The sequence below is a fragment of the Lacerta agilis genome, chromosome 8 (genome assembly GCF_009819535.1).
Source record: "Lacerta agilis isolate rLacAgi1 chromosome 8, rLacAgi1.pri, whole genome shotgun sequence".
NCBI lineage: Eukaryota > Metazoa > Chordata > Lepidosauria > Squamata > Lacertidae > Lacerta > Lacerta agilis.
The window spans coordinates 25,234,438-25,245,537 of record NC_046319.1 but is presented as its reverse complement, the minus strand read 5'-3'; the positions used below and the strand labels follow the sequence as shown (position 1 = coordinate 25,245,537).

The 11,100-nt window shown below is 47.3% G+C and overlaps 1 protein-coding gene across 2 annotated transcripts; it reads right to left on the bottom strand.

Annotated features, from left to right (window-relative positions):
- Window positions 1–1,092: 1,092 nt before the first annotated feature.
- On the bottom strand, window positions 1,093–10,218 carry OTUD3 (OTU deubiquitinase 3). 2 transcript variants are annotated; one of them, XM_033156605.1, is made up of 8 exons: window positions 9,945–10,218; window positions 8,612–8,760; window positions 7,283–7,395; window positions 6,512–6,634; window positions 5,415–5,531; window positions 4,850–4,946; window positions 3,358–3,536; window positions 1,093–2,369 (listed from the first exon to the last, which is right to left on the bottom strand). In XM_033156605.1, the coding sequence occupies exons 1-8, from the start codon at window positions 10,130–10,132 to the stop codon at window positions 2,190–2,192; spliced, it is 1,146 nt and encodes a 381-aa protein (XP_033012496.1). In that variant the 5' UTR covers window positions 10,133–10,218; the 3' UTR covers window positions 1,093–2,189. The 2 variants fall into 2 exon arrangements, with proteins under 2 accessions (XP_033012496.1, XP_033012497.1); XM_033156606.1 differs by having other exon boundaries at window positions 1,093–2,366; window positions 9,945–10,216.
- Window positions 10,219–11,100: the final 882 nt, after the last annotated feature.

Here is an 11,100-nt window from a genome sequence, read left to right as displayed (position 1 = left end):
TGCCAATGGCGGTCAGGCCAGAGGCAAAAGTGGGTGGAACTACAGTGGGCATACAATTTGTGCATGTTGAGGAAAGCAGTGGCTTGTGCAATCCTGAATGCCAGCGCAGGACCTGCTCTTGGGCTGTGGGCCACTGCCAGGAAGAACCACAGGCTAGTAAAAGGGAAACGTGGCTGTTTTAACTGGTTGATAGCGCCAACAAAGCCAACTTTATTTTGATAACCACAAAGATACGGAACTTTTATCCCTCCATTAGCCACCAAACATATTTACAACCTCAAATCTGGATCTCTGCTATGGCTCTCTTTTCCAGAACGAAGAGGACTGTCATTACTTGATGTCTCCGAGAGGAAAAGTTATTGGGGTCGCTGAACAGCTGTCCAGATTGTTGGCACCATAGAACTAACTGTAAGGAGAACCTTCACCAAACTGTGTTGTCAGCCTAGCATGGTGAGAGGCATGATTGACAGCTCTGGCATCAGCTTCCGTTCTAAGAACAGGGGCAACCACTGCCTTTACTCAGTCTTGGCCAAATTGCTGCCCTCTGGGTATATTAGACTAACAGCTCCCAAGTGGCCAAGGCTACACTAGCTGCTTGCATCATGCCGCTCCCAGCAGTCCTAAGCTTTTCCCTGCCCTTTTTTAGTTGAATGGCATTTTTTAGTATGCGTTGGCTAAATCCACCCTTTGGCTTATAAGTACCAGAAGCACCAGAACCCTGTTTCCAAACCGCCATCAGGCAAGTGCCACATTTTCCAACTGTCGCAGCACTAGGATAAAAAAGTTGCTTCCATCCAAATTTTGCCTTCCTAATCAACCCATTGAGGCACACTAAACCCACTCTTTATGGCAACTGCAGAGTATACATATTGAAATCACACAAACCCTGTTCCACTCCAGTCAGCCTAGGAACTGGGTCAGAGATGACAAGGACTGGAATCCAAAAGCAGCTGGTGGGATTGCAGGCAGGGGGTAGCTTCCCCTTCCCTGCAATATGTGCTGAATTAGCCTTAAAAAACCCCCAACTATAATAGAACTCTCTAGGGAGGAAAAGGGTTTTTTTAAGCAAACAAAATTAAGGAACAAGTGTCCTTTGGAAGTTTGCCAGTATAATTTCTTGGGTCCATAAATTTAACATGATGAAGAAGTAATTCTTTGAGTAGCAAGTGTGTTTGGATGAAGGCCATGACATTCACAAGGAAACAAAACTGCCAATGTTCAAGATGAAAGTACACTTTGGGTCAGCCTTGTTTGCATCACATACTAGTAAGCTGGCAAGCATGGGGCTTGTTCATTTCCTCCCCATCATCGGTGAAGTAGCCACAGTTGAAATCCAACTTATGTAGCGCTGCTCAGACACTTCATACCCCCACAGGAGGAGCCCATCTCCCTGCATAAGTGGGGCAGGACTAAGAATCCCACATGGGCAGGCACAAGATGAGATCTGGTCCTTCCCCTACAAGTCTGTAATGGTGGACACCTGCCCAACCAGTGCTGTGACACAATTGTGGCCTATTCCTGCTAGGGGTGCAGGTGAGTAATTGATCAAACAAACCCTGCCGCAGATAGGAAAAGTTTCTCTACACTATCGGCCTGTCTGTATAGAATTTGCTACTATACACACAACCCACCACACACACACACACCCAGACACAAGCCACCATCATTTCCGTAGGCTAAAGTGCACGGTTGATCATTGTCTAGAATTTAACAATATTGCCATGGGGAGTGGGATTGTGGGGAGAAAACAACAATCTAACAGGCTCAGTACCAACTTTGGTAGTTAAGTTTTCACTTTGGGATGTAAGTCAGAAGCAGTTTTCTTTTTTCCCTGACTTTGCCAAAAAGAAGGTGTGTTCCTGAGCAAAGAAACCCTTTAACCCTCCTGCAGGTGGGGGTCACTAAAAATAAGACAAATTGGGAAGTGGCCATGGAAGATTCGGGAGCAAATTCCATGAGCTCTGCAGTGAGAGGATCCATGATTGGGGATTCCACCCCTAAGGCCTCTGTTGTCCAGGCTCCAGCACAGGAACTGCTCAGCCATCCCACACCAGTGTTCTGACACCCCTGTTCACAAAGACAGACAGGGGCGAAGTGTTTGCTCTGAAGAGGGTACTTTTGGGGTGCAAAGTTCAGCGGCCAGAGTTTCACTTTCCCACGCACATCAGAAATGGGGAAACATCATTAAGTCAGATGTTGAGAGCAGCAATGGTCTTCACCAGGGTGACCTGCGACTCAGACTCCATGGCGTTCTTATTATTGTCTGAGAGGTTGCTCTTGCCTCCTAGGACTTTCTGCCGGTGCCTGTCTTCCTGCCTTCGCTTCTTCTCCAGCCGCTGTTGCTTCTTCTCCTGCCTGTTGGACACCTGCCGAAGGGGAGAATTAGCAAAGTAGTGAAGGAGGAGGAGGACTGTGATTTAGAGGGATCCCCTAGGTAGCAGAGTCTGGGGGTGGAGGTGTCAGAAGAAGGCGGGAACCAAGGCCTAAACAAAGGGGACATCAAGAAAGGGATGGACTTTGCCATTGTCATGGAGGAGGAGGAGGAGAAGAGAGTGGCAGCACAACAAGCAAATAACAAAATGACAGGAGCTGCTTCAATCATTCTGTGGGAACTAGGGCTGTGCAACAGCTTTGGCCATATTCAGAACTGAATCAGGCCAATTTCTTCCCTGTTCAGATTGGACGTAAGAAGCAACATTAGGCTGTCCCAGATCAATTCAAGACAATTTGTGCTGATCGGTAGCTCAACACAGCACTCAGAAAGCCAGACAGTTTCCCAACTGTTGCATTCATTAATTATAATGCCATGTAAGAAGAATACCAGGGTTGGGAGCTGGAGGAAAGTTAGAATGCTATGAACAGGTCCAAACCAGATCCTATCTGGATTCACAAATTGGGACTACAAATCAGATCAGTGTGTCTAGGGTATGGGATAGTAGGAATTAAGGGAATGACTGATTTGGCAAGACTGCAGTTTTAAATATCAGCCTTCCCCAACCTAATGCTCTGCAGGCAGGTTTGAATACAATTCCCACCAGCTCTGGGGCTGATGGGGTCATGAACCTGGATGGCACAAGGTCAGGGAAGGCTGTTTTGGATGAAGCATATGCATTGAAGAGATTTTTTAAAAAGTGATACCACCACAAGCCTGAGTGGAGTGTCTGCACAAGGAGTTGGATGGCAATGCTGGAAGGACAAGTCGGGAGAGCAGATCTCAGAATTTCTGCCTGGGATGTGACTCTGACACCATCCAGGCAGATTCCTCTGTGGAACCCCCCATTAAAAGTACCACTGCAAGGTGGGGGAAAACCCCAGGGCTCCCACAGAACTCCCCCCTCCCCCTTCCCTTCAAGATACCTTTGGTACCTGCTTTTTACTGGCTTGGTTTCCTTCCAGCGAGCTCATTTGGGGTTTGTTGTTTTCTATTTCCTGGCTCCCAAAAATCCTAGTGCCACTTCCATTTTCTTCCCACAGGGCTGGCCTGGGATGCAGTTTCGGTCGGTTTGTCTCCTGGGCTTCCTGGGCTTTCTCAGCATCTAGGAGACAGACAGTGATTTGTCAGAGACCCATCCCAGGCCCTTGGGGTCCCTCCCCATTCCACAATACTGATTCTAGAAGATACAGTGGAGTGGGACATTATTGTGGCGTGGCAGAGGGAAGGGAAGGGTAGCAAGGGAGAACCAGCAAACAGAAGGCTCAAGCCAGCCTGTCTCCCATCCATCCATTCCTTCCTGCAAGTGGTCCCTCCCCCCCGGTGGGTTTATTTCCAGGTCGTGTAGCTGCCTGGAACAGGGTGTCTGTAAATGTGAAGCCGCAAGGAGGTGGGAGAGGTAAGCACCCCCCACCCCCACCTGCCAGAGGAGGTAGTGGCAGACACCAACTTTGGCAGCTCTAGACAAGTAGGGCTATCAGTAGCTACTAGCCAGGATGGCTATGTTCTCCCTGCACTATCAGAGGCAGCATGTCTCTGAATAGCAGCCATTGCTGGAAACCACAAGAGGGGAGAGTGCTCCTGCTTGCCAGTTTCCCACAGTCATCTGGTTGGCCCCTGTGAGAACAGGATGGTGGACTAGACAGAGTTGGATTTAGAACAGTGTGACCAGTACTGCTACACTGGGGATCAAGCCTAGGGGGCACTACAGGGTGTTGCAACTATGATGTAGTGCATGGGTAGCAAACTAAGGCCTGGGGGCTGGATCCGGCCCAATCGCCTTCTAAATGAGTAGAATGTGTCCTTTTATTTAAAATGCATTTCTGAGTTATTTGTGGGGCACAGGAATTTGTTCATTCCCCCTCCCCCCCCAAAAAATATAGTCCGGCCCCCCACCAGGTCTGAGGGACAGTGGACCAGCCCCCTGCTGAAAAAGTTTGCTGACCCCTGATGTATTGAATTGAACAGAAAGGAAGATGAGAGGTAGGAGGCACGAAATTTTGGCCTCACACAGGGCATCGCTGCAATTTGAAAGATCGAAGTCCACCCCTGGACTAGATGGACTCCCTTTGGCCTGATCCAGCACCCAGGCTCTTCTTAGGTCCTTATCCCTCCATATCTATTCCATCTCTGAAGTGGCAGGGCAAGTTTGACGGGTGAGATTCATGCACCTGCCTCAGGAAGATGCTGCACACACAATGGAAGACTGTGGGCCAGGAACACTTAATCGCAGCCTCTGGATCATAGAATTGTAGAGTTGGAAAGGATGCCAAGGGCCATGAAATGCAAACCCCTGCAATGCATGAATTTTTTTTTTGGGGGGGGGAGTTCCGCTTCCATGTTTCTTCCCTCCTTTATTTCAAACTGGCTGCTTTACTGTAATTGGCAATTGTGTAGCAAGAGCAACCCACTACTCACGGAGCCTTTTTACTTCATTTATCTGACACACAACAAATATTGCAGACTCGATATTGTAGTCCTCTGTTTCAAGGATCCGGAGGATTAAATCAGCATCCTGAAAAGCAAACAAGATGTGCCGGATAGACAGTGAATTTTACCATTGTACAGCAGGCTCATTTCCACACATAACCCTCTGTATTATCCACCTAAGCAACCAAGAGGCGTTCTCAGAGTTCAAGAACATATTCTAGCAGGAAGAAACACTTAAGGAGGGAACGACGTATAGCAGATGAGGGCTGCAGCTTGGGGAGAGGGGGCTTAGCCTAGAGCCAACTAGAGGCACATTTGGCTCCTGGAGCTGAGGTTCCACCCATCTTACAGCAAGAGAAGGGAATCTGTGGACCTCCAGACACTGTCAAGGGACAATTTTGATCACTCCTGACTACTGATTGGACTACTGGGGCTGAAGGGAGCTCTATTCCATTATTATCACCATCTGGGGGGGCTTGGGCTTCCCACCCATCACTGCCTGAGAGGCACCTCCACCAGCATTTCCCCAAGCAAAGGAATGGCACAGGCTCACCAGACAGCCGGTTGCATTCCGCACTTTCTGGACAGCATCCTCAATTTCGTCTTGGACTTCCTCTTCTGATTCTGCTTCCTCCTTCTCTTTTTTATTACATTCGTTTCTGCACAACATCTGGAATGACAGGAAGGCATTGCAATATATCATCCTATGTCATGGGGTGGGGTGGGGTGAGGGCATGGGTGGATCGTGTAAGCAAGGCCTGTCATTTATTCCACTGAAAATATTTATAGCCCACTATTCAAACAAAATGGTTGGGAAAATATGGCTTACAAAATGGTTTACAAAAGTACACAAATAAAACAAAATGGTTTACAATTTTTTTGTAAACCAGAATTGGCTTACATTTTGTAAATCAAAATGGTTTAGAAAAATATACACAAATAAATAAACCCAGTGCCTTTCCCATGTAATCGGTCCCTCAGCAGGCAGACAGGAGACCACCCAGGTGGGAAAGAGCCATGCACAGCTAGCTGCTCAAGTACTCCTCAGAGGCTTCTGCACATGGGAGTGTATGTGAGTGAGAGAAAGAGAAAGAGAGAGAGAGAGAAAAGAGAGAAAGTGTGTGTCGGTGAGTCTGTGTCTTCCACAATTTCAGTTGCAAGCCAGAATTATTCCCACCCGCCCAGCAGTTTCTGGAAGGAAAAATCACCAAGAAACGGGCTAAATGATCAGAAGATGGTTGCAACACTGCGTGAAACTGAGCAGCCACACGCTTCAAGGAGAGTGTCAATTCACCCTTGACAGTGGGTCAGAGTATCTGGCACCTGCTGTCAGAGATCCTTTTTTAGCTAGAGTTGCCAGGAACTACACCTGCTCCATCTGCACGCCAAGCAAGTGCTCTACAGCTGAGCTAGGCATCCCTCCTAAACCCTTATCTTCCCCAGCTTGGATAATTAAATCATAGGCTCCCACCCACTGCTTGATTCATTCCACAACATCTGTTTTAATAGGGTAGGAAATCTGTTAAAATGCATTACTTTGCTTTTACAGGATCACTGCATTGCCAAGCTAAGCATCCACTGCTCAGCAAAAAGAGAAAGCCCCATCCCAGGAACATCTCCAGACAGTACCTAGCAGGGCCCACAACCAACCTCCGTCTGTAGCCGGGCAGGAGCCTCAGAGTTGTCATTAATCTTCCGGACGCTGTCATAGTGCTCTCCATATCGATATGCAATGTGCAGCTCTCGAGCGTTGCTTTTGTCTGTTCCACGAATCTGAGAAAGAAGAGGGGCAGATGCATGATGGGAGACTGGTGCAAGTGGGGCTTTAAATCTGGATGCTTTCAAGAGCATTCAACTTCCTCAAAAAGAAGCAGTGCCTTCACTGAGGCAAGTGCTTGCCATTTCCAGTGTGGATTCATGTGATTTATTGGTTCTACAGTTTCCATCTATCTAGCTCAGTGAAGGCACGGCCCACAAGCCTCTCATAACTCTACCAAGAACTCCCTTCTGCCAGTTCCCCCATCCAGCACCTAGATCCTTAGCAAGGATGCGTTTCACGGGTCAGCTCTGTCAGAAATACTAATAAAAGGAAAGACCAAATTTGGACAGCCCAGCTTATAAGTATGGCAGAGGATTTCAAGACCAAGGGAAATATGAATGGTGACATTATTCCAATGCAATATTTGTAACATTTTGTACCAGCCGCAATTCCAAACAAGTTGTCATAGACAGGCCTATGTGGGGTGCATTGAAATAATCTAACCTAGATGCCTATTTTGCATAAGAAAGGGACTGCCCACCCTTCTCCAAATTTGGAAAATTATTGTAGCCGTATTGCAACGGGAGGAAAATTATGCATTAACTGGTGTAATGGCACATTATTGTTCAATGACAAATTGAGTGTTTTGACTTGAGGCTTACCTGCCACAGAGGGGCATTGAGCTGGTGGATGACAACATTGACTTGATTGTTCTTCGCAAAGGCTACAATGGCATCGTTGCCAGCGAAAGTTCCAGGCTGTGCCAAATTGGCAACTGGAAAATATAAATAGAGAGGAGAAGAAGAAATGAAATGTACATTGAAGGGGGACAAAAAGCAAATAAAAGAAAGATGCTACACAGAAAGGGCAATGGCAGCAGCACAGAACAAAAGACCCTCTGACAAGGACAAGTGAAGTTGCCAAAGGGACATTCATTTGGAGTAATGCCAGGCAACCAAGACCTGCAGGATCCCATTCAGCTCTTGATGTGGTACATGGAGATGTTTTATCTATAAACCTGTGTCACTGACAACATTCACTCCCAATTTAAAGCAAACACAGGACTCAGAAACAGTCTATGACTATGTGCGGAAATATTAATGGTTCTCCTATAATGATACAACGTGAATGTAGGCTGAGACTTACTCTGATGCAATGCATTGGAGTACACACATTTTTTCTTCCAAAGGCCTCCATGTGTTGGTATGTATTGTATAGGGTTGCAATATTTCAAAAAGTAAAAACCCCGAGAGATATTGAGCTTCTGGCTTTTTTAGACAAACCCCAAAGTTGTTGAGCTTTTTCTTACAAAAACGCCAAAAAACCAACATTTTTCGATTGACTTGCCAAGACAAACCACCGCCTTCCGGAAATTCCCCCCTTACATCAATTCTGCCTTTGAGATCCCCGGAATTATTGCAGCCCTAGTATTGTACCTAAGTCCCACAATTCAAACAGGCTTCCTTAACTTGCCATCTTCCAGATGTTTTGGACTAAAATTCCCAGACAGCAACTGTGGAAATTATAATCCAAATATCTGGAAAGTGGCAAGGTGAGGAAGGCTGAGTTAGACAAGCATTTTAAATAGTTCAACCGCAAAATCACAGCAGGGCAAGACAAACATAAGAGCACAACAGGAGAATATATATTAACCTAGAAGCCTGGGAAAATAAAAACAGACATGTCCTAGGCAACCTTCCTAGATACAGACCCTGATGCCAAGCCATAAAGCAGGAGTGGCCAACTCCCATCAGGCCCAAGCAAGAGTCAGGGATGCCAGGAATTGCAGTCCAGCACCCTCTGAGGGTCACAGGTTATCCACCCCTGCAATGAAAAGCTTTAAATATAAGCACCAGCACTTTGAACAGAGCTTAGAACCAGTGCAATACGTATTCCCACTGGCTGATCCCACTTAGCAGCCTGTATTTTGGACGAACAACACTCAAAAGCAGCAGTAGGCACAACTTCCACCTCTTACAAAGGGCACCCACCGTGCTTCTCAAAAGGAACATCATCCTCCACAAAAGGCTCAAAGTCCTCCCGTTGCTTTATCATGTAGTCCACAGTTTCCTGGCGGTGTTTGAGGTGGTCCCGGGAGTGACCTTCAAGCTGGTCCCCAAGAGCCCGGAACAAGCAGTTCCTGTGGGAAGACATGATGCCCGATTGAGTTTGTCTGAAGGAGATTTGTCAAGGGGTGGTGGAGTAACATCATGGTCCCTGGTTTATTAACAATTCAGGACTGAAGCAACACCGGTCCATAAGAAGCGTTACACTCATAGGCAGCAGCAGATCTCCAGAATTTTCAACAGAAGTCTCCCTCAGCTCTACCTGAAGGTGCCAGTACAGTATTGATCCTGGGACCTTCTGCATGCAAAGCAGGTGCCATGGTCTTACTAAGACTTTTTGACAAATCACACTAAACACTATGCAAGATTTTCCCTCCAGTACGATATAGATTTGGATGTCTGTCTAGCCAAGCATATGTCCCTGATCCTCACATTTCCTTTTATGTGTTTATAATCATCATACTTTTTTTAAGGATCCCCAAAAGAACTTAAACTTAAGAACCGATACCTGGGTTTGCTTATTTCCTCCTCTATCCCAATCCATTTTCCTTTTGTGCTGAACCCTTTTGTACTGTACTCTCATTTTGACTCAAGAAAATCACCATTTTCTAGTTCAAATTGGGGAAAATACAGTAAATGGACAAAAGTACAAAGATTCACAAAATGTTTAGGGGTATGCATCCCCACAGAAAAAAAGCACTGGCTGCACCTTTTTAGACTGCCAGCCTGAGAGCAGGGAAAGTCTTTTTTTAATAGACTTTTTAGAGTATTCTGTAAGCTATTCTTCCAAGCCTTTTTAAAAAGCAGGAGAAAGGTTCTTTGCATAAATAAATTAGGGAGAAATGGATAAAGATGGCAGGCCTTGGGGAAGGACTGACTCGAGCTTGTTAAAAGCATTTAAAAACGCTTTTAAAATTTAAAAAAAAGTTTAAGGCGTAAAAAACGCCAGAAAAATAAGCTGGCAATGCTAAAGAAAGATAATGGGAACGGGGTCTTGGCTCAGCGCGTTTGCTGGGCCGTATGGGCGGAGCCACTGAGAGTGGGCGGGGTTTGCTTCTAGACATCAAAGTTGAGGGACGGAACAAAGCAACCACTGGCGCCTCAGCTGCGAAGGCCGTAGCTTGGAACGCTCGCGCGCAGAGGGCGGTTCTGGGCGGGGCGTGGGGGTTGTGGGCGGATGTAGCTTAGATCTCTCTCGCGCGCACGAGCCGTTGCGGTGGGCGGAGCTTCCACACTGAGGGGGCGGGGCATGGCTCACCCGTCGCCCGGCACCTCCCTGAGGCGCAGCCCGAGCGCCAGCAGCTGCCCGGCCAGGCCTCCTTCGCCCTCGGCCTGGGGTCTGTTCCGCCTTTCGCGCGCCAGCGCCCTCCGAGCCGCTCGCTCGTCCCGTTTCCGCTCCGTCTCCGCCTTCCCCGGCCGGGCCTTCGCCGCTTGCTTGCGGGACATTGTCGCGGGAGAGTCCGAAAACCGGCTCCTGTCAGTCGGCGGCGAACGCTGTTCTCGTTACTGCGCCTGCGCGCCACGCCCACTTCCGCCTGACGCGGAAGCAACTGAGAAGTGGGGGTCATAGAGAAATGGGTTGCAGAGAGGTCATCTGACGCCTGGATCATAGAGAACAGGACCAGAGCGGTTACCTGGCCTGCGGGAAACCCTTTGGGACCTTAAAAAGGGCATGTGTTTCATGTGTGGGATTTGCTTGCCGCTAGATGATCTTTGTGGTCTCTTCCAACTCTACAGTTCTATGATTCTGTGATAAGATTCTTCCGCCATCCCTTGTGGAGCTCATACAGATAGTTAGGCTGAGCTCTCAGCTTCTAACTACTTTATGATCATCTATCTCTGGCTAGCAAGAGATTATTTTACAAGCTACCTGGCTGTGATCTCCCGTGAAGCAATTGGACCCATTCATGCCACTCTGTTGTCCACCTCTAAAAGCCAAGCCATCCTTTACCAGCTGGAATCATGTGTTGCTCCCCAATCAATCTCATGTTCAGTTTATCACCCCGACCTCTGTACTTTATTTATTGCCTTGTTTTCTTATTAGCTCCTGCTGACGTTAATAGAATTTGCCCAGTTTCAGGATTACTCCTGGTTCTTTCCAGTTGATTTCTAGTTCTGGGTGTCTCAAAAGACAGTGGGAGATATATGGAAGGACACAGCGTCAGAATGAAAACCAGTTGTAGAACAATATAGTGGGGGTGGGTTTAAGGTGCTGTAACAAACCCACTAGTTTCTTCCTTTTGAGACCCATGGCACCTGTTCACCCCTGTGAGGGGCACATATTCCAGTTGATTGTGACCAGGTAACCTCCATAGTAGATTATTGCCACGTCTTATGCATGTGGCTCTTTTGATGATCCCAGGAAAAAAAAATTCAAAGTACAACTGCTAGGCTGCTAATTAGGGGAGTGGACA

What these genes read in the sequence shown, in the direction of transcription:
- OTUD3 (XM_033156605.1), bottom strand. Translation starts at nt 10,132, where the DNA reads ATGTCCCGCAAGCAAGCGGCGAAGGCCCGGCCGGGGAAGGCGGAGACG. An exon ending in CTGCCCGGCTACAGACGGAG is followed by an intron (nt 5,532 to 6,511) that starts GTTGGTTGTGGG and finishes CTGTCATTCCAG; the next exon opens with ATGTTGTGCAGAAACGAATG. An exon ending in GGAATGCAACCGGCTGTCTG is followed by an intron (nt 4,947 to 5,414) that starts GTGAGCCTGTGC and finishes TTTGCTTTTCAG; the next exon opens with GATGCTGATTTAATCCTCCG.